The following is a 26,716-nucleotide window of genomic DNA, read 5'->3' as shown; positions in this document are numbered from 1 at the left end:
CAGCCCTGTGGAGGATTTCTCTGTGGTGGGTGTGTGAATCACCCTCTCTGGCGCAGTTTGGGTTGACGACAATTGCGAGCATGATCATGGGCTCCCTATAAGTAGACTGTACAAACCAAGGTGTGAGCAGTGAGCGGTGACAACGAGGTGGACCAGTCGCTGAAGTTAAAGAGAAGAGGACCAAGCCTCAGCAGCTCGACATGGAGATGCCCGCTAAACTCCTCTTCCCCATCGTGGTGATCTCCGTGCTGCTCGTTTTTTGCAGTCCGACCGCGGCTTGGTACAAGCAGGTGGCCGGTCCGAGCTACTACTCGGTGGGCAGGGCGTCCGGCTTGCTGTCCGGGATCCGGAGGTCACCGTACGTCAGGAGAGCGGAGCTGGAGCTGGAGCCGTCAGACCGCGGGGAGACCGCGACCAACAGCGTCTTTTCTGAACTAAATCCGCACAATTTCATCCTAAAGACGATGGTCAGTGGTCATCACTTCTATTAATACATTATGGGATGGATAAGACTGTCTTTATGCTTGGTGATCAACTGGTTCTGTGCGTAATAGTAGGCTATCAATAATGACCCTTTTTAGTTTGTTAAATTTGATTAGCCTATAAAAAAGTAAAAAATCAGCCACCGGTTGTATCATATTTCAAAATAAAGTTTTTAATGGCACGACTGTACTCAATACTGAGGCTGTAGTTTGTATTGTCTGGCTACATTACAGCCTGTAGAAACAAAACAGAGCCCTTTCTCCTGGACTCGGTTACTGCAGCTGAGGAGCTGTTCAATCAGCACCACCCAAACTACAGACAACTGGTCATGCATTAGTTATTTGAATCCCTCAACCTTCAACTCTAAATTAGCAGCAAAATGTGTGCTGCTTAATGCAATAGTTACTGTAGTAGAAAAAATAATCGTCACTGATACACAAGTGATGTAGCCAGTTTGAGTTACTTTACATAATTTTAGCCTGATCAATCTGTAATAACCCTAAACTAACTTAATGTTTTCTGCGTGTGAAGTCTGACTCTGCACAACTGTGATTATTTCTCTCTGAACCAGAACAAATACTTCAATTCATACCCATGTGCAGTATTTGAGTACTTTGAATGCCAGAAGACCTACAGAGGGGGGAGAGGGGTTTATCATACTACTAATGACTGATTCTCAGCAAGGACATTTGACAGTTTGCTCTTTTTGAGTGATAAAAGAGTACAGAATATAAATGTTTAGTCCTTAAAGCAGCCTCTAATGTCATCATTTGTGTGCTTTTCTCCAAACAGCCTGTTTGTATTAAAGACATTACTCCAAACCTGCAGAGCTGTGAACTCTTCCAGGAAACTAAGGGTTCATTTAAGTGCAAAGCGGACGTCTTCCTCTCTCTGGACTCCTCAGACTGTGCAGGGGAATGAGCGGAGCGGAGGAGACAACTAAGCTGGATGATGAAGCCTCCTTTTTAGAAGGTGTTGCATTTAAAAACTGTGCATTTTCCTTTAAATTTAATACTGGTGTCAAACTGGATGGAAGCACATGCTAGTTCTCATGTATCATTTCACCAATTTCTTGATTTATTGATTAACCTGTCTGAAATCTAAGCTGTAAAAGTACCATGTATTAATGTACATATTCGATCTGAGTTTTCGTTAATAAATGAATCATGTTGCAGTCATGTTGAATCACTTGATGCACTTTTTTCTTTTAAGCAGGCATGCATTGGCCATGAAGACTAATCTGCAGAGAGATAGGTAGTTTTTGGTCATGCAGAAGGTTTAAATGTGTCCTAAAAAGATATTCCAATTTTGACAAAAAGTAACACAAACCTAGTCAAACTGCATTGAAATGTTCAGGCATGCTTATCAATAAATATTTTTATTTTAAAATGTTTTAAAATAAAAGACTGCAGCTCATAGAAAATTATCTTGACCTTACCTCACTTAAATAACTTATCTTAAAAAAAAAGGCAAAACATTTACTCACAGGTCAGCTGTGATAAAATAAAACATTCCTGTGCTGCAAATGTTTGCAAATGACTAAAAACACAAACAGTGATCAGGAGACTTTTACAGCAACTGGACAGCGGCTAGGTTCTCCTTGATAATCTGATCTATGACCATGTGGAAGACCACCTGTATGTTGGTGGTGTCGGTGGCCGTGGTGAAGTGGTGGTACACGGGCTTGTCAGGGTTGCTGTTGCATGACAAAAACATGGCAGTGATGTGGTGGGCTGCAGCGTTCACGTCGCCATCTGCTCCTGGATTGGAACAAAGGAAGAAAATGTCAAATCTCGAGTCATTTTCAAGAGCACTGTGTGTTAAAGTCATGACATATTGATAGAACAAGGCACCAGCTTTGCATGACCACCTGTCTGTACATCAATTTCCCTGCTCAGTCTGCAAATAAACAAATAAAACAATGCACAGGCATCAGGCATTTGCTTCTCAGTAACTGTGAATGACTGAAATATGTATGAATGATCTGTCATGAATGAGTGATAGTGATGACTGATCTGACTCTGGCCAGAAAAAAATCTGATTACCCGGTGTACAGGAAGGATACAGTGACTGAACCAGCAAAAAGAAAAACACAAACAATTCCATGAGGAATTCAAGATCCCACACAAATGCCTCCAAGCTCAGTGTAAATTCTTGAGGAGTTGAGCTTGAGCATGCAAGGATACCACACCATAGCATGTCATAACACAGTGTATTTCTCAAGCTTGAGTTTGGGACGCCCCACTGGAAGTGTAAATGAAGTTTAAGGAGATTCTATTTATTCAGCTGCTTCATTAACCCTCAGGCCCTTTTAAAAAACTAAATAAGCCATTTGCCATATTCTGATTCACAGGGGAAACTTGATGAGCGAGTCAGATCATGAGAAATCTGAAGCCTAAGAAAGAAAAGTTAAGAAAAGTAAGGGAAACATTTACACAGGGCAATTTCATGGACAGAACATTTTTCAGTGTACCTTTGTAACTAGGAAGGTAAAATCTCAGGTGTCTTCCAGAATGAAGGATCTTCTCTTGAAAAAGGTCGGTTTTGTTCATGAACAGAATCTGTAGGAAAGAGATGGCGACAGAAAGGTAAATTAAATGTGATGATGTGCACAATGTTTAAAAAACATTTGAAAACACAATATAATTTCATATCAGCCATTCAAAACCAATTATTAAATCTGAAAGACATTATATATTGACATATAGAAGAATGAGATAACCCACAACTAAGACGTTATCTTTACATGCTGTACAAAAAGTTATATGTAAAAAGGACGATCAGCCTGGTCCAACAGAGCTACACCAAGAGCATCTTAACATCTTTTGTAAAAGCAAGGTACTCCTTTCTGTCTACACAGGATAAAATACAGTGAGTCATCTGCTCTGCAGAGGGCCATCAACAGAGTCTAAACACACCAGTACACAGCATGTGGATCAGATTAATCATGGATCAGACCATAAAAACAGAAGCCACCTGCACTAAAGCACTGAAAGGTGGAGTGAGTTTTATTGTATTAAAAATGTTGTTTTAGAGCCCCACAATGGTTTCATGATAACCATTTCTAGGGATTTACAAAAATCTAGCCAAAACAAAAATGAAACCATTTGTTGAGCACTGTTTCAGGTAACTGAAACGGAGGAAACATCTGCTGACCTTTTTATTTCTTTCATGCAAACTCCCCCTGGTTCATTTTTGGCAGGAAATTTGAGGCATCTGCCTTTTTATATCAACTCTACACAATTTCTCCAAACCTCTAGTGGAAAACACATGTAGCCGACCAGCATTTAAAACAAACATTTAAAAAGCAATGCAAGAGGAAATGGCTATAAGATAGCCCATGCCCCTAAACACCTCATGTTAATGAGTGTGTAGATACAAATGCTACTTTATCGAGTCATAATGCCCATGTCAATAGACCCACATATTCTTAGCATTAAATAAAGTAAACAAACTAATTACACCGAGTCTAAACCAGACAGCCCATCAAAACAAATCACTTGTCCTACACCTCAATTCGTTTTCATGCCAATTATGTCAGACACAATGATAGAAAGGCTGTGCCCTGCCTGGTATGAGTCATTAGACCTGCACTTAGACCCACACCTTCAGGTAAGTTTGACATACCTTTTTTGAAATCTAATCTTCATCTTAAAACTACCATAAGTGCACATAAGCTTACCAGTGAGGTGCGGTTAAAGACAGTGTTGTTGCAGATCGATGTAAAGAGTTCAAGACTTTCCTGCAGCCGATTCTGAGGAGAAACATAAAAATAGATCAATAGATGTAGTTTGCTCCAAGTCAGTGTCAATTCTGCCGAATGGAGAAAATATATATAGCATTACACTTGATTTACTGTATGTGATTGCAATCAATTCTGGGTTTTTTTCATACCACTGTGGGGTCCTCCATCAGTGTCATATCATAGCTGCTGAGGGCCACAACAAACAACACAACTTGAATACAGTCAAAGCATCTGAGCCACTTCCTTCTCTCACTCCGCTGGCCTCCAACATCATACAACCTGTCAACAAGAAAAACATGGGCATGATTCTCTCCATGTTCCTTATGATCAAACCCCATCGGACAAAGGGATTGAAGTTACAGACATTCAACAACATGATTGAACATACAGTTCAAGTAAGAAAATCCTGTATGAATGAACTGTCAATAGAAAATAAGTTCAATATATTTGGTTACTTTACTGATGCCACTAGTCTGGGGAAATTCTTGCCAGAACTTGGACAAACCTCCCGCTATAAAAATGGCTTAACTATCTTGGTCTTTCAAATATTGAAGCAATCCATTTCAAAATACAATCTGGCACTAAGTGAAGCTGGGGGTCTTGGTGACACAGGTAATGAGTTTCCATTTGAGCCAGACAGTCTCCAGGTGCATGATTGCACCAGTCATGTCAGAGGCAATAAAGCATTTATCCCCCAGGTCAAGAGTCAGAGTCAGTTGTAACCAGCTGGGGGACGATAAGTGTTAACAGAGATATTGACAGCTGTAGTTTCTGTGCTGCAAAGAAGAAAGTCATCACTCACAACCAAGACAAGCTTTTCAGATTTGGTGCAAGAGCAGGGTCTGACCTCTAAAACGGTACAACTCATACAACCTGAGAAAATAACATGTTTGAATTTAGCCGTTTAGTAGAATCTCAGACCGAGACTAACTCACTCCGAGACAGTTCTAGACAAGTTGATTTTTTTAAAGTATTATCCAAGTTGAACAAAACATCTGTGACTTTATCATACAGAGATATTATATACAAATCATTGGTTGCACTTTAATGAGCTAATGCCTCCATATATTGTCCCTGACAAATAAACTGATTATTAAATACCACTTACATTAAATTTCATCACTTTTTTTATGGGTGGTATTAAACAAAAAAACGTTTTACAGTTTTGCAAGAACTGATGCTTGTTATTTGAGCCAATGAGCTTCCTACAGTAGTTAGCAACAGCGAGTCTTTCGGGTCCGACAGCTCTGACTGAAAATGTCTTTTGGTTTATTGGCATATACAAAAAAATAAGAAAAATTGTATACTTGTATAACTGATGTAACTGGCTACAGAGGGTAAGAAATATTAAGGAACTTTGCAAATTAAATTTAAGACTTTAATACATTCTAAGACCTTTTCTTGAGGGAGCTGAATTATTGATTTTCATGACCTGCAGATATCCTGAGAAAAAAATGCTGAAAAAATTTACATTTCACAAAGTTAGGCATGCTGCTGTAATTCAAGATGCTACAGTGCGCTACATGCAGTATTCATGAAGTCCTGGTCAGTATAGATTTGCTATGTTACTGTATCTTCAGTATGCAGTGACAGGGAGCATTATGAATAGTTGTGTATTTTGAACACATAAATTTCAAAGTGGAAAGGGAGGAGGGGCTCCACATTTTATTCCTAGAATAACCAGGCAGAGTGAAGCCATCAATATTTCATGCCCGAGCCATGCCCAGGTAGCTGCTTCCCCGGGCTTAAAGGGGTTTTGCTTCTGCCAGGGGCCCTTCAAGAGTTGGTGGCGAGGCTTAGTCTCCAGAGCCTAAGCGATCTGGTTGCTCTGACAGCAGCATGTGTAAGTGTGTATGACAACTCCATGAAGAGTAACTACAACAGACAATAAATGTAAATCTGCAAGTCTTAAATGTATCAGTCTTTTTTGTTTAACAAACTGACTACAAGTTGAGTCTGTTAATAACATTATCTGATATTTCTTCTGTTTCCCCTCTGTATGCTGTCAACTATCCAACAAAAAAAAGAAAAGAAAAGTTTTGATTAATTACACAATATATTGTCCAATCATTTATTAAATTATTTTGTTTTACCACATGTATTTACCATGCTGCTGTGTGTGGGCATTAATAGGAAATCAACATCACTCTGATCGCATCCCATATTGCTTTCAGGTTTTAATATCAAAATTATAATCAAAGGTTGTTCAATGGAACTGGTGAGGTGTTTCAGGGGATTACGATAAAGGCCCCAAACCTTCATAATGCCAGAAAACATCGAAAGCTTCACTTAATGACACAAACAGCTCAACTTTCCCTTGAAAGTACGAGGTGAAATATAGTTTTAATATTATTTGGGCATATTGAGGAACTGAAAAATCCCTTTAACAATAAACGTAAAATATGATGCCCATTTTTTCAGGGAACTTTTAGTGAGCTCTGTGGGATTCCTTAAAGCCTTTACTCCCTGAACGTAATAGAAATAATTATCTTCTTGGCATCACCAGTGCACTGTAGGTTACAGTATAACCATACTTATATGTGCACAGATGATTAGCATGTTGCAAACCACAGATTAATTACGTTTACAAAGTCTTACCGAAAGATTGTGTCATTAACTTGAAACTGTGTCTCGATGATTCCACAGGTCCTCACTCTCACTCTCAGAACATCCGTCTCAGTGGGGACATAATTGGGAGCGAGGATTCGACTCATGTTCTCAAAGAAACTGGGGAAACAGGCAGAGAATAACAAGACACGTCAATAATGGATGAGACTTTAAGAAGTAAATTGTGAAAAGACATCCATCCATTCTATTTCTGATTTTGTTTGTATTATTAAATTAAATGCATGCTAAATCTGCAACATGTCCTACCTCTACTTTTGAAACTGGAGGCTGCAATCTGTTCTGGGGCTTTACAATTAAGTCTAGAAACTAACACAATCACATTGAACCATTCTGCACTATGACTGCAGAGAACCATGCGTCATGTGTTTGGAGCCCTAGCTACTCAGAAGAGATGACTGACAGGAGAAGTTGCAGAGAAACCAGCTGAAAACGCAGCAAGGCACAGAGCAGTGTCTAAAGAATAATTTTTACCTACAACACTGGCTACATGTCTGTGTGAGTCATACTGTAGAAGCACACAATGGTTTTCATTGTACTTATATACTGGCAAAATATGTACATGAAAATATTTGCCATCTAATGCCCCACAGTGCGATATGTCCTTGAGACCCATGTTTTCTGTGTCGTTTGGTGCCACTGGTCAGCAGGAGTCTAATTGTTATCATGAAAGTGGTATGGTTCTTCTGAGTTAGCCTTGTGGCAGCTAACCTTTCAGGCTCAGAAATAAGAGCATTTAGTCTAAAATTCCTTTGTGAAATCACATGTGTGATTTCCTATTTAATGATATGTATCCATTAAGCCTTGCCCTGGTTTTTACAAACATACCGTAGATGCACATTCATTGCCAAAAAACACAAAAACACATCCCTTGACATACAGTAGGATTACTACAATTCCACCTGCTGATTTCCATTTTAGAAACGTCCATTTCTCAGCAGCAGTGGCTTCAAGTTAATGATGCGAGGGCTGATTAGAATGGATTTCTAAAACACACAGCTTTCATCAGTAAGCAAGTTCCTGTAACTACAAACTTCTTTCTAGCAATAATAACAGCTCAGTTCATGCCAACGCTAATGTCCAAGAAGTCATTTCACACGTCAGGTTGCTTTCAGGTCCTGGGGAAGTCAAGTGTATCACGAGTCACAGTCTAATCCAATATTCCTAGAGGGAGAAATCAATGTGGGGTCCAGTAGAGTGAGAGTGCTGAAAAAGTGCTAGTTGAGTTTCATATCATCCTCCAACTCTCAACTTTATTGAGTTTCGATAATGAAGCTGTCACATCTTCATCTTTCTCTGTCTGGCAAGCTGGAGTATGTTCTAACTTGGCAGACCCCCTCCCTGTTGCCCCTGAGATAAGGACTTCTACTCAGAAAGAAACTACTGAACATTTTTACCTTCACTGTCTATACATTGGCAGCAGCATAGGTCATGATACACCAGTTTACATTCAACTGATGCACCAGCACCAAAGGAATCTAAATAGGCTAAGTGAATCATGAAATTAGCATTAGTTGAATCTGACTACTTTCTAAAAATGTCTCAAAACACTTTTAGTAGAAGTGTGGGAAAATGTAGGGAAGATATTGATTTGACTCAAAATTGGTTTTTAACTTGCTAAACTGTGGTTTCTGTTTTACAATCAAACTTTCACTCTGGCTGTTCTGACGCATTAGTCACAGTTTGCAACCTGCCCACAGGGATATCAAACAATCACCAGAGATACAGGATAACAGATTAATAGCTGTGTCAAGAAGAGCAATACGTGTTCTGTGTCATCACACATCATAGCTGGCACAAAACTATGGACATGAGCAATATTGTCTTTTAGCATAATATATTCCACTCTCAGTCAACAGTGCTCTCTTCGGCCGATGACGCAACACACTCAAAAAAATCTCCATGCAGAGTACCGAGCTGGGATTTCATGATACTGTGCAGGCTGCTCTTTGAAAGGGCACAACTACTGTAAATGGCAGAAGGACAACAACTGAAAAAAAACCTGTTCTACACAGACTAATATACAAATTTTCCACATGCAGACATATGGGTACACTGTCCTTTTTCTAATAACCTCCATTTTATAATCTATGGACATCATTGGGAATGAAATGTATTGCACAGACTGAATATGAATATAACCTCAAAGCATCACAGGTGTAGTGGTGTTTGAGAAAACTAGCTCTTTTAATCATGTCTGTTTCACATGCTCCACCCTTATTCTCCTCCTTCCTACATATCTGTAAACAGTGTTTATAATGTGGCTCCAATTAAGCCACCCATCCCATAAATGTCACAGGAATCATTTCCTGAAGATGAATTGTCCTCAGCACTTGCTTTACTGTTGCTCTGTATTGACGAAACGCGACAAACATGCTTTTTACTGGGCAATTTCCCCTGACATTTTCACTGTAAGACATAATCGGGCAGAGGTGTGCAGTGCAGATCACGTAAAGGACAAGTCCGGGCAAATTCAACCTAGGGTTATTATTTCCTAATAGAAGGAATCTGAATATTTTCTTTTTAATTTATTCTGTTTTGCAGTAGCTCTGTCTGTCCCCACATCGCCACTGCAGTGATGAATGGGAGCGGACCGATCTTACGCTGTTTAGGCTGTTTACATCCCTTAAAACCGCAATTTTTTTCCTCAGACAGTGTCAAATGGCTTTTCAAACATACGCCAAGGGATTTGTTTACTTCAAGAAAGCAGACATGTTTGTAAACGGAGCTGAAATACAAAGTCTCGCGTGAGAGTCAAGTTGACGGCTAACTATGTTGACAGGGCATCTGAAGCGCTTTGTTCTATCAACAAAGGAATACCAACTCAGAGCCACAACATCTTTGTAGCAGTAAGAGTAAGTCTGGATATTTTTAATATTTTAGTTTTAAAATTTTAGTTTTAATATTTTTTCATGCGATAAAGTCACTGTTTAGGTCCCAAATGTGCGGTTAGTTTACCCAAATGACGGCTGGTTAGAAGTTTGCTCCGACGTTTTTTCAGAGAAGTGAAGCTCCAGGAGGAGCGGCTCCTCACAGAGACAGCAGCCGGTCTGCAGCGCTGCTCCGCCGGCCAAACTACGTCCTCGTCCCGGGAGAAAAGACAATCGCTAATTAACTTACCCGCAGGTTTTTAGAGGTTTACTACCGGCTTATTAAATTCTTTTTAGCATTTAAATGTTGGTCTCACTGATAAAATCTGACAATTGTGGCAGTAGCATTAGTTTATTTGAATGAAAAGTGAAGCTTCATGTGTGTATCAGACAGAGGAGCAGGCAGCGCTGCCTCTGGGCTCTGTACGTACAGAAATCACCACATTTACATCAGTAAATAAATGTTTTACAATGAACCGATCAGCCTGCATTAAAGCAGATAACAGCGGCACGGCCGTTTCGGCTAATGCTGTGTTCAAGGCAGGCTTTTGAAACCGTAAGTTACAGCTTCAAGTCACAACTACGACTTGGTAGCGTTCCAGGTAACCCGTAGCTCGTGTTTTTACCGTCCTGTTGTCTGTGAAAGTTCCCTATAACGGCCACTCGTAACTTCCGACCCGTGAACTCGTACCAGATCGAACTGGTATGACTTCACAGGAAGGAAAAACACAAAGTACGAGTTTCCTTGAACGCACCATGAGTTAGCAGCCCCCGCCCTTGTCAGGCATCAATTGGTCCTCGTGCTACGTCACCACATTCACGCGCATCCCTTGGCTGCACACACAGCCCTTCATGCCGTTCTCTCTCCTCATTGGATAACACTTGTATCCCACAAGGAAAATTTTCTCCTCGGGTTACAGCAGAGCAGAGTGACGGAGAGACTCGTGTTTAGGCTGAAATACTTCATGTAAGTGATTGCTGACGGAAAATAGGACTATTTAGGACTTATATTAACAAAAACATTCCACTGATATCTGCTTTAAGTTTTATCTTATTTTACTAAGTTATATGGTACACGGCTATTTGATTTTTGGCAAAAGCTCGCCGCATCAGCTTACGTAAAAGCCAGTGAGACTACGTGATGACGTATGTGATTGTTGAAAGGGTGTCCCAATTCGGAGGGGTTGACTTTCTACCCCTACCCCTTGTAGCTCCGTTTCAAGGGGCGAGGGGCAAGGGGTAGGGGTAAAGAAGAGAAATGGGATTGGGCCTTTGTGTCAGCTTTGGTAGTTTTAAGGGATGTAAACAGCCTAAACAGCGTAAGATCGGTCTGCTCCCATTCATCGCTGCTGTGGCGATGCAGGGACAGACAGAACTACTGCAAAACAGGAGCAATTAAAAAGAAAATCCTCAGATTCCTTCTTTTAGACCTAAAATATTAAGAAACTATAGCTCCAGGTTGAATTTGCCTGGGATTGTCCTTTAAGGTCACTCTGTGTACTCACTAGAGTGCAGAGTCGTTCAGCTCAAACTCGTAACCTTTGGCCGCGGCTGCTCGCACCCCTTGGTCGCTCCAAAGTGCGCAGAAAGCGTGAGCCACGAAGGGCAGCAGCTCCTGGTTCTCCCCCAGACACTGGCTGCAGGACAGGATGGAGCGGGCGTGCACCTGAACAGGACAATTTCAAAAACAATTCTGCATGTTTCTACAGTTTCACACTGACACCTACTGGGATGAATAAGGTTTGCATTAAAAGTGAACTTACACAAAACAGGACCTTTTTGATGAAATGATGATGAGTTTCCTCACCTTGTTCTTCTTGTTAGCCAGATTTATCCTCAGCATCCCCATTCCCCGCAGCACAAACTTCATAGAGGTCAGGAGGTTGTCTAACACTGCAGGCTGCGAGGGAAATGACAGTCAACTGATTGTCTCAGGGACGGGTTAGCAGTAATGCAGAACCAGTACCTTAAAACTGATGAGCTCCTGCTTGGAGAAGCCGTGACTGTGCATTATCTTTATCTGTTTGATTAGAGTGCTCTTTCCACTCTCTGCAGCCCCTGATGGACAAATCAAACAAAGCCTTTTACTTAGAAAATGTCAGTGCTTTGATCAAACATGTATGTAAATGTGTTTCACTTACCAAGCATTAGGATTTTCACCGCATTCATCTCAGTCCTGGCGTGTTCACAGAGGTCTTGTTCTATCTTAGAGCTCTGCAGTTTGGCCTTCTTACCCTCCTCTGTAACATCCTGATGGAAGCACAGTCCCATGCAGATCTAAGGAAAATCTCACAATTCTTACATGGAACCTGGAAACCTTGAGCCTTTTAATATTACATTAATATAACTAATATTTCCTTTAATATATTGAAAATGACACCATTTTATGAATGATTTAAGGATGTGTTTGAGGAAGACAAAAAGCCTCGAACCAAGAAAAATATTTTTGCGCTTAAAACTTACTTCATTAACAACTAGTAGCATTGTGTCTTTTTGTCTGATGCCACATTTAACTAGCTAGGTAGCCAATTTAGCCTGCATGCCTTATCCCATAACCAATCAAGAGTGTCAATCAAAAGTTTCTGAGGGGTTTATTTAGGCAAATTAATGTAACAATTTAATAAATGAATGTATTACCTGCAATGGGGTGGGCAGGATATTGAGACAACAAAACATAATGTCTTTGCTCTGAGCGCCGGCGCGTCGTTTTACTGTTGAAACAAAACTTCCTTATCCACAAAATCCACAAAATCCACAGGGCCGTTTGTGCTGCTGTTAGCAGAGGAGGGGAGCTCATTAGTGTTGAATCAGGGACACGTGCGCGCGGCCTGTCTTTCAAATGCTGCGGTGCTTTCAAGTCAGTCCGGACAAAATAGAGCCAACATTACTTTTCCTTTAAAATAAAGGTCAAGAGAAACGACGAAGTGAAATCCTAACGTTATAGTATCCTATTTGTTCTACTGTCTTAAAGATAGGCCCACCTTCCGTTTTATACTAACTTAATAGACAAGAAATATACAATACTCCACAACTAGTGTATTTTTTTTTTATCATTCAAATCCACCCAAAAGTGATATTATTATTCCAATTATAAAAGATAACTGCTGACTGTGGCTATATTGTAGTAGGGCTTTCTTTCTTTCTTTTTTACTTTTGCAAGTAGCCTATCACTTATGTAACTTTTTTTTTTTTTTTAATTAAAGTAACTTCAAAATACAAACATTAAAGGCACATTGGTAATGGATAAATTCACAGTGCTGAATCAGCTATCTTGATCAATCAAGAACAAAAAGAAAAAGAAAAGAGAACGTGAGGGTCTCAGTCCACAATAGTAAATAAGTCCAGCAAAGAAAATAACTTTAGGGCATTTTTGCTTTTCATGTAATGCAAAGATTTTTTATACATTCTGAGTTCGTTTATCCATCCATTGAAGTGGGGTTTCACTTTGAGGTATTTGCATCTGTTGATGAAATTTTTCCCAAGGGAAATTAAAATGTTCACCAAAAAGTCCAAGTTCTTTTCCTTTTACTGTAGTCCAACCTTGATCGACATCCAATTTAATGGGGGCAAAATAGGTGTGTTTAGATAACAACCAGTTTTGAAATGAAGTCCAAAATTGTGCAACATACTCGCATTCAAAGAAAATATGTTCTACTGTTTCGATATCATTCTCACAAAAACCACACATATTATTATCCAAATTAAATCTAATATGTAGGAAGTGGTTTGATGGATAAATGTCATTCAGTATTTTAAATGTGATCTCTTTTGTTTTCTGAGGGACAGGATAAGACAAATATTGCTTTCTAATCGTTCTTGCTTCCACAACATTGTAATCTTTCAAAATATATTTTCTTTTTAGTTGACAAGGGTAATACTGTTCAGTTAAAATATTTCTAATAAATTTATTAGAGAATATCACTTATGTAACATGTCTGCTGTTACTTAAAGTTGAGTAATGTTTCATTGATTGTGGTAGGCTATTTACTGTGGTACTTATGCTTAAGTGAACAAATTATGAATGTTTTGTTGTTTGTTGTTGTTGTTTTCTTTAACGATTAATTGTTCATTAGCCTATTTGTTTAATGAACTCTGCTGGCCAACACAAGACAGTTCATGGGCCTTCCATAGTTTTGGGTATAGCCTATGCTTCCAGTTGAAACAAATTATGTCACAATATATACAGTAGCCTATTAACCTTTCCTCTATGACAAACAGAACTTTGCTGGGTACCAGTCTGCTACTATAATAATCTGGTCTGACATTTAACGAACTCTGTGTGAGTCATATGTTGCAAAATTAAGATATAATCACCTCTGATCAAAGGTCATCTCTGTGTCCACAACATACATTTACCTTTCATAATGTGACTAATTAATGTGTGGCCTGCACATTTACCTGATAATTGGGGAAATGAATTATCAATAGATCAACAATCCAACCACACTCATGCATTTTCTGTTCAAGTGAAAACAAGACTACAAACGGCTTTTTGGATTAAATTCTTATTATTGTCAGCAATAATATACTGTAGTCCCATCAGTTTCTACAGTATTTGTCAACTGGGAGTTGTCAATAACATAGATTAGCCTACGCTGAATATATTCCAACTTGACATACAGATATATTATTATGCCTTTTAAACAATATGAATCTATACAGTAGTTAATGGAGAGGAGGTGAGTAAAATATACATCTACAAAAAATATATTATTTCATCCCATTTGATATAGAGACAGAGGTTCAATTGTTCAGAGCTCAAAAATGACAGTAAGAGGTCTATTTTTATGATCAAGTTCACAACACTGAGCATCTGTCATTGTTCCATCCTTACACTATGAAAACTAAAGGTTAAAAGCAGTCTGTCAAAACTCTGTAGTGTTCTCTATATTAGGATAAATCAAAGGAGTGTTGGTTAAAAAAAAAAAAAAGAAGAAAAAAAATTGCACTCAAAAGGCCAGGCGTGCAGGTCTCAACAGTGTGCATTTTTTCAGTTAAAAACCTGCTCTAACAATACAATCAGAAGAGTTCTGATGATTTCTGAGAAGTCAGTGCAGTCTGGAGCAGGATCTGGTTATAGGCTATACATGAGGTCCCAAAAGAGTGAGTCCATCTTCTTCACTTCCAAGCAACCCTAGTTTGAAACCAGAGAAAGGGGGAACTCTTCTCCCCCACTCCTCTGGAGAGCCGGCAATCACCTTATAATACATACATACAGTACACACAATATATACAAAGAGAGATCATTTGTGAGGCTAAGCCCATCGATGGGCAGAGAGCAGCAACAGCCCCATAGAAATAAAAAAATCAAATCTCATTCTTGCTATAGTTCAATGCCTGACCAACATCTCAGGTCCCCACCCTTGCTCCTTATATGCCCAAATTGATCTGATTGAATATTAAAAAATTTCATATTTTTTAAATCAAGAAAATAAAAGTACTTGAGTAATTAAAAATATCCAAAGACATAAAATAGACAATTGAAGGAGACATGACGATCATCTTCCTTGTTTGAGCTTTTCAACTCAGTAGTATCTGTATGTGTGATTTTTTTTTTTTTTACTGACATGAACATGTAGTTGCATATGCAGAATATATTAATACACAGAGGACTCCCTCCCACACACACACACACGCACACGCACACACACACACACACACACACACGCATACATTGTATACCTGATGATCCCACAGCAGGCTGGCTACAAATGGGCTGCTGTAAAGACTGCTGTTATTAGCCGAGATCGTGTGTGGAGGGTGTAATAACACTTATAAAAGGGTTGATTTTAACTGTACATTAGATAAGGTTAAGTGAGCTTGTCAATGTTATGATGACACTTAAATGATGACACCTCTTCCGGGCCTTTCTACACCACAGCCTGGGCTCTTCCTTTAGTCTTCTCCTCCTCTTTTCGCTTCATGGCCTGGATCACAGCAATTTCTTTGGCCTCTTTCTTCTGATTCCTTGCTTCAAACTGCAACCTGGACATCAGAAAAAGCACATACTGTAGTAAGCCATGTGTCACCTATGTACTATTTTGCATAAATAAATATGTTAATAAATGTTGTTTCGCACAGTAAATATGATACCTGTTTTTGATTATCCTCTGCACAATGGCATCTGTGGTGAGGCTGTTCCCACTGTCTACAGTCCGCAGGATTCCTTTCCTCCTTGGCTCCTGGGTATGAAGAAAAGATTCGACTAAAACCTGTGATGCACTATAGATTCATTCAGAAAGTGTTTTCTAAACATTTCCAACCAATGGCAGTGTTTATAATCTTACAGCATAAGGGTCAGATCCATCCTTTCCAGGGTATATTTCTGTCTTTCCGTGGCAAACAAGATCAACCTATGGATACAGAGCCACATTTTAGTTTTATGCATGTCTTACTGTTGAGAACTTGCAGTGATAATTAAATGACTTGCATTTACCTACCTTAAAATGGTCCAGCAAATCTTTTGTGACGGCAAAGGGTGCACCAATCACCACTTCTGAAACATACTGTGGAGAAAAAAAAGCAAAATTAGAAAAAATGCATTCTAAGTAGGCTATTAAATGTATATATGGTGAACTATGTTGATGGAGAAGGAGAAAGAAGAAGAACGTACTCGACAAGCCAGGACGCTAAGCGTTCTCTCGTGGACATTCATGATGGGGTAGTTTTTCCCTTTGTAACGATTCACTTCCTGAAAAATATGAACAAAATAGAAGTGTGTGACAACAGTGGATTCAGGGAGGGAATACACATCTCAAATTGGTGAAAGGACACTGACCTGGTCGAAGTGTAACCCTACTATAATGTATGGCTTTTCCGCTAGCTTATGCACTGCTTCCAGGAAGTCTACATGGCCGATGTCTGGCAGGAGACCAGTCAAGGCAGAGTGCAACACCTCACAGAATATGGACGTTAATAATGAAACTGCATTTTGTTATGAAAATCAAACCCATTTTTTTAAGTGTGGTCATTAAAAGGATACGGAATAAATCAAAGGCTCCTGCCACATAGATGATGGTGTCTCCCGGTTGAGGCTCCTGCCCTGAAGCAAACTGGATGATCTTCTGTGAAGTCTGCAGGAACTGAGACACCCCCGTCCAAGGACTATGGCCCTTCTGACCATGCGACCCCCATAATCCAGAAACAGACATAATGAGTACAAATTGACTGTGTGTAGCATTAAGACTAACCCACTTTGGTATAGAAACAATATCACTCCAGCATTTTGGACAGATCAGCCTAGAATAAACACTCGTGCTGCATCGTTGCCCCCCAGTGGTGTTAACAGTAATAACACATGTGGTCACTGTGGCTGAATCAGTTGTCCCACACTTTCCCGGGTCATTCAGCCCTTGCCAAATTCTCAGCATTACGTTTCCAATCTTGAACGCTCAGCTGTGAACAGACCCTCTACTGCATTCACGCTCCTGACAACCCCAGCATGTTGACTCTAAGTTAGTTTCCCCATTCAAGAACAGAAGTGGTATTCACTGTTTACTGGCAAGGCCCCGTTACTTGATTATAAAGTGGGACCACAGTAAAGCCCCTTGTTTAGCAGTGTTTATAATCCGGCACACATAGCAAATTTGATGACTTAAATAAAAAAAATCAGCTCAGGGAGAAGAAGATAAATAGTCAAGAATGTGGTTTTAAATGTATCCCCCCCAAAGTGATGGTCACACGTTTGGTACCTACCTTTCCAAAGTTGTCTGTGTGCTGCTGATAGTCCGAACTATCCTAAAGAGTACAGGGAAATGAATTAGGCTCGTACTGTAAACTGAAATCGTTGCAAGAGACAGTAATGCTACTCACAATGTTGCTGTGGTGTGCTTTGGTCATCAGCAGCATCCTGCCAACCAGATCAGTGGTCGACACTCCCTGGGTTCTCTTACACTCCCTGCAACAATAAGATACGCAGTGTAATATCTTATGAAGGACAAACACACAATAGCAGCCCTGTCCTGACTGTTAGTCTCAACTTCTGTCCATTTAAAAAAATCTCACCTGTACCGTCCCGACTTCTTCACCTCTTCATATGTATCCTTGCCATCCACTGTTAGTGTTATATCATCTGAAAAAACAGCGTTGGCAAAGCAATGGTGAATAAATGAAGTAAACAATGTTGTATCCATGAATAAAAGATTGAAAGTCAATGATCTGGCAAATTTAGAGATGAGTATTATTTATCACAATCAGTTCATTCATGTCTAAACACAGACATCATATAGTGTGATATTCTGTACCTCCATGCACACAGAAGTCACAGTTGTACTTGTCAAGTGTCTCTAAGGTGGTGACATAAGGCGCTCCTTCCACGACCTCATCCACCCATTTTATGGCCCGCACCATCTTGTATCTTTCTGCCTGAGTGAAGACTGGTGGACCCTTGTGCTTGGCAATCTCGCCTTTGAAACAAAATAAAACGTACAGTCAAACAATCTTGTTGACACAGATAGATAACAATGTAGACTCAGATTAATAGCATTGATAGACAGCAATCTCCGTCTGAGTCACATCCTGCAGTCCATAAAGTTTCATCAAGACTAAATGCAGCGTTGCCTTCGTCACTCAGATATTTTATCATCGCTTTGGCGAAGGGAAAGGTTGCTGATAAGCCTGCTGACCCTGACTGTGAAGTCATGGGCTTTCGCAATGTCAAAGTGACCCAGTGTGCCAGATGAAGGTGAGGCCTAATCACAATGCAGTAGTTGCACCAGAAGGGTATAGGACTGAGCTGGTACCTGGTTAATGAGGCTGGAGAAAATACAAATATACAAAGTGACATACTTTTCATGATTTAGTAAGAATAGGCAGGATAATGGTGGACAGTGGGGTAATTTATCCTATAAAGTCAATCCATCAGTTAGGCAGCATAGCGGGGGCGCTGGAGCCAAACCCAGCTGACACAGGGTGAGGGCAGGATACACCCTGGACAGGTCGCCAGTCTTTTACAGAGACAATATATATAGAGATAAACAACCTCACATTTTCCCCTGCGGACAATTTAGAGTTGCCACTTAACCTAATGTGTATGTCTTTGGACTGTGAGAGGAAGCCGGAGTATACCCAGGGAGAGCCCACACAGGCACAAGCAGAACATGCAACAACTCAACCCAGACAGGCAGCAGGCCTGGGATATACAGTAGGTATACTAGGGAGAGTGATTATGCTATAAGGGTCATTGGTTCTGAGCCTTACTGTCTGTGTGTACTCCAACGATGAGGTAATCTCCCATGGCCTTGGCCTGTCGCAGCTGATTGGAGTGTCCGTAATGAACCATGTCATAGCTGGTGAGGAAAACGCAAGAGGAAAGACAAGTTACATCAAAGTGAAAAACAAGGCCCACGGCCGTTCTCCAGTACATCACGCTTTATTCTGGATGATAGCAAGATGCAGGAGAACATTGGGTGGCATGTTGTCATTTTAAGTTAAAAATGGCAGTCACTTTTCAATCCTCCTCAATCGGTGTTCTTGAATGCATTTAAGTAATCTGTCAAATAATTGAAAAGCGATTACGCACTGGCCTGCAGGGAGATTAGTAGGGTTTAAGTTCATGGGGCAAACTGTGCAAACTCCCAGTTTGATCCCGGTGTTGCTGAAATTTCTACCCACCGGTGTAATCCACACACATCACATGATCAACTAGATATCTAATCAAACAACATAAAAAAGTCAATGTGGCATTGTGTTTTTCCGTCCCTGTTCTCTCCACCAGGCCACGATACCATCTGTGGATAATTAGATTAACACAGATTGGAGGCCGAGATTGTAACATGGTAATCTAGCATAGTAATAGAGAACAGATGGGCATTAGACTTCCATCACTATCATTTCTACCAACAGCTGACATCAGTCTGATCATTTTTCCTTCTGTTCCACTTTGAGCATGATATTGACATCCAATATGTACAGAGGTATCACAGAAGATGTATTGAGTTTATTGGGGGGTGATGCCAGAGTAACTGAATTATTTAGGTACAATACCTAGCCTACTATAACTAACAGAAATACTGCATCAGTGTTTCTTTTGGAGAGTCACAATAAACAAGTGGTAAATGCTAAAAACTGGCATTTGTTTCCTCTTTAGTGCCTTATAGTACGCATCAGCAATCCCTGGAGTAAGATGTAGCACAACACTATGAACAGCATCCTCAAAAATCAATAAAAAAAAAACAGATGATCGCTGCCAAAACTACAGTATGTACGGGGCCAAAACAGTAACAGAATCCAATGTTGTTTGCAGCCCTGGGCTATGCAAGTGAAAGGCAGCATCTGTGCCTTCCTGCAGCGTCACTATACACAGCCGGAGGGAAAACGGTCTGGATTGCACTGGAGTGAACTGCGGCGGGGCTTGTCTATGTGATTCAGATATATCCGCTACTCTGTAAAATGCACAAAGGTGAAACCACGAAAGGAGGCTCTTTGGTCAAAGAAAGCACAACTGAAAGCCAAGAGTTTTACTGTGGGTCTTGTGCTGTCAAGTCTGCTGAAATGAGATCCATGTGTGAAGGCTCTCTGAGACGATAGTGCAGGGCCAGAAGAATGTAGTAAGGGGGGGGTATCTGGAGGTGAATGAAAAGAGAAAAAACTCTGAGACCCAGACAGAGTTACATAATAGCAGGAGGCTGCTTTTGGGGTGTTACACTAGCTAGATGCTAATCATGTCACAGTATTCCTGTTGTATTTTTTAGCAGGGGTTGATCCTGATACAACCACTGTGGGATGATGAAATATTAATTAGTGCAGCCTGTTAGTGGACACCTAAACAGCACCAGCGTTTCTCAAGAGCAAAATTTAACAGACATGTACGTACTGATTAATTATAATGAAAGACATATTCGAAATACCAATAAAGATAAACATGGATGGAAAAATATTATATAATTATGATCTTGAGTTTGAAATGAGTGCCATGCAACACTGTTTGAGAATATTTATCCAAATTAAAATACCAGGATAAACAGTTGGGGGAAAAAATATATATATAAAAGGCTCTATAAAAAAATTCAGGGGCTGTTTCTCAGGATACCTATAGTCTCAGAGAAGCCTGGAGTGAATAAACAAGACACCATTACATCACTGAGGCTGTAAATAGAACGTCTTCTGGTCTTCTGTGCACACCACCTCAGCAAAAACACAGTGGAGGTGGACTTTAACCACTTCAGGGATGATGCTTCTCTAGCAGCTGATCTTTAACCACTATCACCTCTTTTCAAGGCAGCAAATAAGAAGAGAAGACTCCTTTGTGCAGAGAAAAAAAAAGGGGAAGGGTCAAAGATATCTACGACGCTGAAGTGACTGCACTCTTTTCTTGGAATTTTTCCTCTGATTCTGCTGACAATGCCGGATGTCAGTAAGAGCGTGCCGATGTCCAGTAGGGTTTCAGGAAACAATGTGCGGTTATAGCAGGTGTGGGATGGAGGGGTTAGAGGGGTTAATGACATGAGCTCTGTTGACATTGGCTCTCTTTGCGTGCTCACCCCACCGGTTAATATTCTGGCATCCCAAATATTCTGCAACATGCCATCAAACCATGGACAGACAGCCGCACCTAAATGGCAGGAATTCTACTAGAGAAAGCCACCATAATCCTGGCCTTCATACACAAAAATTCAAAATATTTCTTTTGCCGCTGCACCATTGAGCCAGACTCTGTCCACCAAGGCTCGCTGTTCCCACCAGAGGAGGCAGTACAGCATCTTAACAGCAGTTAGTTTTAGTTTCGTCTATAAAAGGCAGAAAACAGTATTGAAAAAATGCTGTTTTCTTGCTGGATACTTGTATACAGTACGACAATGAATCAATAAATTGTTGCACCTCTAGTCAGTTCAGTCAAATTTTTGAGATACCTGCTGCAGAAATAAGCCACAGACCACACTGTCAACAGTTTCCATTATTCTCTACCTTGAGCGCAAAATACTTCTCTAGATCTGTGGACATTGTTGGAAAGACGGGTTGCTGTTGAGTTTTTCAAATGCCATGTTTCAATACCACAAGCTACACAAAAAAACTCAATTCGTAGTGCTTGGGATAATCGTAAAGTCCATGCACCAAAGATGGATAAAATGGAAAATACTGTATTCTTAGTTGTCTAACTCTAACCCTTACATTAACAATTAAAAGTCACTGAAATTGTTCTGTCTGGTTGACAGCGAGGAGCAAGGAAGTGATCTGATACTCAGCAGTTAGTTCAACAACACAGTGGATGCTCTCAGAAGTTCCAAGGTGAGGTGACTGAAATACCAGAGTGCTGACAGATTACTGTTAGTTGTGTCTGAGATGACACTGTATAAAATGTAATACCCCCAGTTTAAAAAAATGTAACTCCTCTAAGACCATTCTATTAAACTGATTCAGTGTGTGTTCAAAGTTATTAGGCTTTTCTGACACACAGGGTCACTGTGGCTCAAAACACAAGGATTATAGTCCTCTAGTTTGGTGGTTTTTATCTCTATTTGATATACTTCTCTGATATAGTGTCAATGGGTTTTTGAAAATCACTCATAAGTCTGGAAGGACACAGGAATTTTCCTGAGAATAAAAAACATGAAAAATGAAATCTGGGCTAAAACCAGTTTTGTACAGATATATCATTACAAGAACAACAAGCAGAACCACTCTCACCTCTGTTTACATTGAGTGTTGGTATGCTTGAAACATTCATACTGTGATTGATATCATGTTTTTAAAAAATATCATATAAACTGTGTCTAAGCATAGAGCTAACACAACTTCTTTTTGTTGACCTTTTTGACCTCTGTTGCCTTTCCACTTGTTCTGAGCACAAGTGCATGTGGTCACTTTCAACCATCCCATGCGCAACACTCTGCACTACTTTGCTCTAATAACTCTAAGAGGTGTTACAGCATCATAGTAATTATAACAATAGCAATAACAGTGCATTGTGCATGCACATGCTTTATGTCCAATAGGAATTTAGGCACAGCTGGATTTTGTGGTGTAACTGAAAGTGACTGTCATTGCAAAATGGGGCACAAGATGTTTTTACACATTTATCATAACACATGATGGAGAAAATATGTTTTGTCAGGCTACGGAAAAAGACACCATGTGGGATATTGCACAGAAAAACGTAATCATATACAATTCTCTACTCTTTCTCTTTGATTGTATTTATCTTCTTGGAGCAATTGCAATGGAGCGAAATTCCTTAAAAGTGATATGGTGGCACATTTGTTTCTGCCCTGTGTATGTCACTATTCAAATACTGCTGTTGAACACTGAGCATCTTTGTCACAGGAAGACTTTATTTTGGTTGTGCCTCAAGGTGTAGCCTGCATGGTTGAAATAATTGATTTTCTGTTGGTCTAATACTTTGATAAAGTTCAAGTTTATTCATAAAACCACTCATACAAATTACACTTAACACTTAAATTTTTCCATTCGTTGCATGGAACTCTTAAAAGAGACAAGAAAACAAATGACTAAATACAAGTAAAGGTAATACAGCTCACATTAGGTTACTGGTGTTCTATTAGAATATCTATGTATTTATGTTTTAATAAATGGTTTTGTTTGTGCTTCTTTAGGGTTAGGGCATTTTATGGGGTTGAATATGCAGAACATGTTTTTAAACCTGTAACCTTGCTACATAAATTCCTGCATAGAGTACAGGTAAGTGTTATACAATTCATTTAGGAAAGCACTTATAATAATGCTATCCTGGCCATGGTTGCAGGGCTCTACATGACAATGAGTTCTGATGAATGGCTGCCACAAATATTAATGTAAGTGTCTCCTGGTGTTGCTATGTAGCCTAATGTGTCTACTGAGGAGGAAAATTGAGGATAGGATGCCCCAATAATAATAATAATAATATAAAGTAAATGTAATTACAGTGGTTATTTGTCAGGGCATTAAGTCACTCATGGTGGAATAGCCTAGGCTACATCAGAGGATATTAACTTTAAAGTTTTCTGTGCAGTGATCAAGTAGCAGTCCTGTGAGCAGCCCTGTAACCTGCAGCAGGCCTGTCCTGAATGAGACAGGCGCACACACACACTCACTCAAAACGTGCTTGATGCAAACGATACGGACGATGCTGTTGCATCTTCAGCACACAAATAATCATCCGATTAGATTTTGCTCACCAGCCATCGCACCACACCCGGATTCTTCGCCTCCTCTTCTCGGGACTGCAGGCTGCAGCAGCACCGGGGGTCGTCCCTGCGTCTTTCCCGGCTGCTGTGTTCACTTGGTGGTGGTGATGTCCGTTCTTGATCATTATTATGTCGAGCTGGTGGTGATTGATCACGAACTGCGAAACCTTTTAGCGACAGGTGACAGGGCGACGACTCCCTTCCCGATGAGATGATGAACGGACAGTGTCAGTTGTGGTGAGTGCCCCGCTTTAGGTGCAGGGCAGCCGGTTTGTGTGTCAGCAGCAGCGGCGGCAGGACAGGCAGCAACAGCAGCAGCAGCAGCAGCAGCAGCACCACCACCACCACCAGCAGCAGCAGCAGCAGTACGCGATGCGTCAACGCCTCCTCTACCGGCGACGCAGCGACGCACGACGCCCGATGCGTCAAGTCTGCCGAAGAAAGCAGACACAGCACGAAGGAAGGGAAACCTCTTCGTTAAGGCCTCTGCAAGACAAAGCGGTAGTCACTGGGTTTTATTTTGAAAAGCCCCGACGTGAAGCCCTGTCGTTATTATGGCGAACCTGACTGGAGGCTGAATCGTACGATGAAGTGCCGGTGAACGTTACATAATAGCAGCGTTTTCCACTGTCATGTGACAATTGGGATCCCTACAGAAATAACGTATTTGATGACATGCTACGTTAGATCTTATCTCATCTGTGCATTAACCTCGATTTGCTGCAAATTTTCCCCATTGAATATCAAGGATTAAGATGAGATAACATCTGGCCTGCCCTACAGTACATCTGCTTTACAATATCGAAACAAAAAACAAGATAATAAAGAATATTATATGATAATTATAACGATTTTCTTTTCTGCTTCTGTACTTGTCTTCCTTTTCTGTGTAGCCTACATGATAATATGAATAGGGATAACAATTTATGATGGTGATGATAATGATGATGATGTATGCTTCAGCAAAATAAAAAATAGGTTATATAAAAAAGAAAAGAAAAGACAATTTACAGAGAAGTTTTAGACTAAATACATTATACCATCAGATCTTTATTTATTGATTATTGATATAGGCCTATATCAAAATATAGGTCTATCAATCATCTGTGAATAATATCATTCTGAGGTTTTGGTGACCACTGAGCTCACATCAAAGAGACAATATATTTTACAGTGAGTTTTGGTTTGTTTCTTTCTTTCGTAATTTAGTTGTGTGTTGTAATGACTGGTGTGTCTAAAGTTTTTGTCTTTCATCATTCACTGCCTATAAACGAGAGGGACACAACATGACATATTACACACATTGAAACATAACACAGTCCAGTGCAATATCATGCTGTGCCTCCTAAAAGCCGAGTTAACCCCTCTCTCACAATGTCAATAAAATCAATAAATCAGAACAATAAAAAGCTAAAGATTTGCTTAAGATCTTAAGGTTCTTTTAGGGTGTTTCTTATAAACTTGGAAGTTAAAGCATGTCATTTCAGTTTTACCGTAGGTTAAAATAACATATAGGGACTTGGTGCCAGTCAAAAATAAGAAAACAGGACAACAGCCCACCTCTTGTTCTAATGTGACATCTCAACATGTGAGGGGTAATGAGTGTCTCTGCTGTTTGGTGAAAGGCATGCACTGCAGGGGGAATCCTTCTGTAAAGAGAATGTGGCGTCATCTTGTGGAAAAACCCTGTTAAAGTCTTTACACTAAAGTGCCAGCAGAGGGAAACCCAGGTCCACATACTTGCTAAGCTAGAGGAACATCCTGACAGGCAGTAGTAGTGTTGCATACACTCAGATCTGTTGTCTTCTCTCTTTAGTTGTTTGGGATCTTTAGAAGAGCACATGCAGGGATAGCACGGAAGAATCATGTGGCTTTAAACAAGGATAAAAAAATAAAAAAATGTCGTTGTTGCTCCCTTTACATGATTCAAAATAATTGCTGATGCAAACAAGAAGAAATACATTGTGCAGTATCTCTGATAAGCAGGCATGTCCTCTGCCATGGTGACATTTGCAGAGTAGGGGGCCCGTGCCAAGCTTCGGCAGGGCAGGCGTGGTAAATGAACAGCCTCGCTGATGGGGATGGCAACATTAATTGCAAGGCTGTGGTCTCGGAACTGGGGCAGGCACCTGCTGCAGAAGTGGGTGAGGATGAAGAATGCTGTCCTAGATTGCCCACCAGCTCACCTTTACCCAACCCGCCAAATTAATCAACTCTTCAGAGGCCATCCGGTTGTCTGGGGCAGGCATCCAAGGAGGAAGAAGAGCCTGTTTTAAGGCACAGGTCACACAGACCTGTAGGAGCCTCTTCCATTTAAGAGAGGTGCGGGGGGAGAACAATACCACGCTACAATGGTGCTGCTGAGACGCTGGGGTTTTAGACTTGCCCTGCAGGATGGAGTGGTTAAGATGTAGCTTGTCTTCAGCCATCTGTCTCTTTGTCTCTGCATGTTCTCTCATGAGATGTGTTTTGAATGTGCTGGGGATGAAACGCTGCTGAGGAGGGTGATGTTTGATGAGGTGCGCTGAGACAGACGGGGTTTAGGAGCCCCACAGGGAGCAGAGATGACTAACTCACTACTCCTCCTAATCTAGGACAAGCACACCTAGACATCCTTCATGACTCTAATGTTTTACTCGTGTCGGGCCAAAAATATGTCCACTGAGGTTAGCCAAAGTGGGTCGCCCAACAGCTTTTTTTGGATCACAGAAAAAGAAATCGTGCCATCTAAATGATCGCTGTCTTCTAAAACCCACCCTGGACGGCAAAAATCCTTCCCCGCCAGTTTATTTTTACAAGTATCAAACTGGGTCAATGACGCCACAGAATATGACAAAACCCAATTTCAACAGTGTTTAAAAACCTCTAAAGAC

The 26,716-nt window shown here is 40.4% G+C and overlaps 3 protein-coding genes across 4 annotated transcripts; 1 reads left to right on the top strand and 2 right to left on the bottom strand.

Annotated features, from left to right (window-relative positions):
* Positions 1–104: 104 nt before the first annotated feature.
* LOC146982907 (neuropeptide B-like) lies at positions 105–1,958 on the top strand. Its single transcript, XM_085784196.1, has 2 exons — positions 105–467; positions 1,276–1,958. The coding sequence occupies exons 1-2, from the start codon at positions 201–203 to the stop codon at positions 1,402–1,404; spliced, it is 396 nt and encodes a 131-aa protein (XP_085640322.1). The 5' UTR covers positions 105–200; the 3' UTR covers positions 1,405–1,958.
* On the bottom strand, positions 1,843–12,515 carry LOC146982906 (guanine nucleotide-binding protein G(o) subunit alpha-like). The gene is made up of 10 exons (XM_085784195.1): positions 12,361–12,515; positions 11,865–12,000; positions 11,690–11,781; positions 11,531–11,623; positions 11,229–11,389; positions 6,827–6,955; positions 4,378–4,507; positions 4,166–4,237; positions 2,957–3,044; positions 1,843–2,243 (listed from the first exon to the last, which is right to left on the bottom strand). Exons 1-10 carry the CDS (start codon positions 12,397–12,399, stop codon positions 2,053–2,055), a joined length of 1,131 nt encoding a protein of 376 aa, XP_085640321.1. The 5' UTR covers positions 12,400–12,515; the 3' UTR covers positions 1,843–2,052.
* A 1,697-nt stretch (positions 12,516–14,212) lies between these two features.
* On the bottom strand, positions 14,213–24,228 carry LOC146982905 (ethanolamine-phosphate cytidylyltransferase-like). 2 transcript variants are annotated; one of them, XM_085784192.1, is made up of 13 exons: positions 23,835–24,228; positions 18,922–19,010; positions 17,967–18,128; positions 17,728–17,794; positions 17,536–17,620; positions 17,419–17,460; positions 16,706–16,838; positions 16,502–16,584; positions 16,337–16,414; positions 16,164–16,229; positions 16,011–16,076; positions 15,817–15,905; positions 14,213–15,708 (listed from the first exon to the last, which is right to left on the bottom strand). In XM_085784192.1, the coding sequence occupies exons 1-13, from the start codon at positions 23,966–23,968 to the stop codon at positions 15,594–15,596; spliced, it is 1,209 nt and encodes a 402-aa protein (XP_085640318.1). In that variant the 5' UTR covers positions 23,969–24,228; the 3' UTR covers positions 14,213–15,593. The 2 variants fall into 2 exon arrangements, with proteins under 2 accessions (XP_085640318.1, XP_085640317.1); XM_085784191.1 differs by having other exon boundaries at positions 15,368–15,708; positions 16,706–16,854; positions 17,420–17,460; positions 23,835–24,106.
* Positions 24,229–26,716: the final 2,488 nt, after the last annotated feature.

Source organism: Trachurus japonicus, chromosome 8 (assembly GCF_045865225.1).
Source record: "Trachurus japonicus isolate A0001 chromosome 8, Traja_1.0".
Lineage (NCBI taxonomy): Eukaryota > Metazoa > Chordata > Actinopteri > Carangiformes > Carangidae > Trachurus > Trachurus japonicus.
Note: the sequence above shows the minus strand (reverse complement) of the source record. Positions and strands in the feature narration are given on the sequence as shown.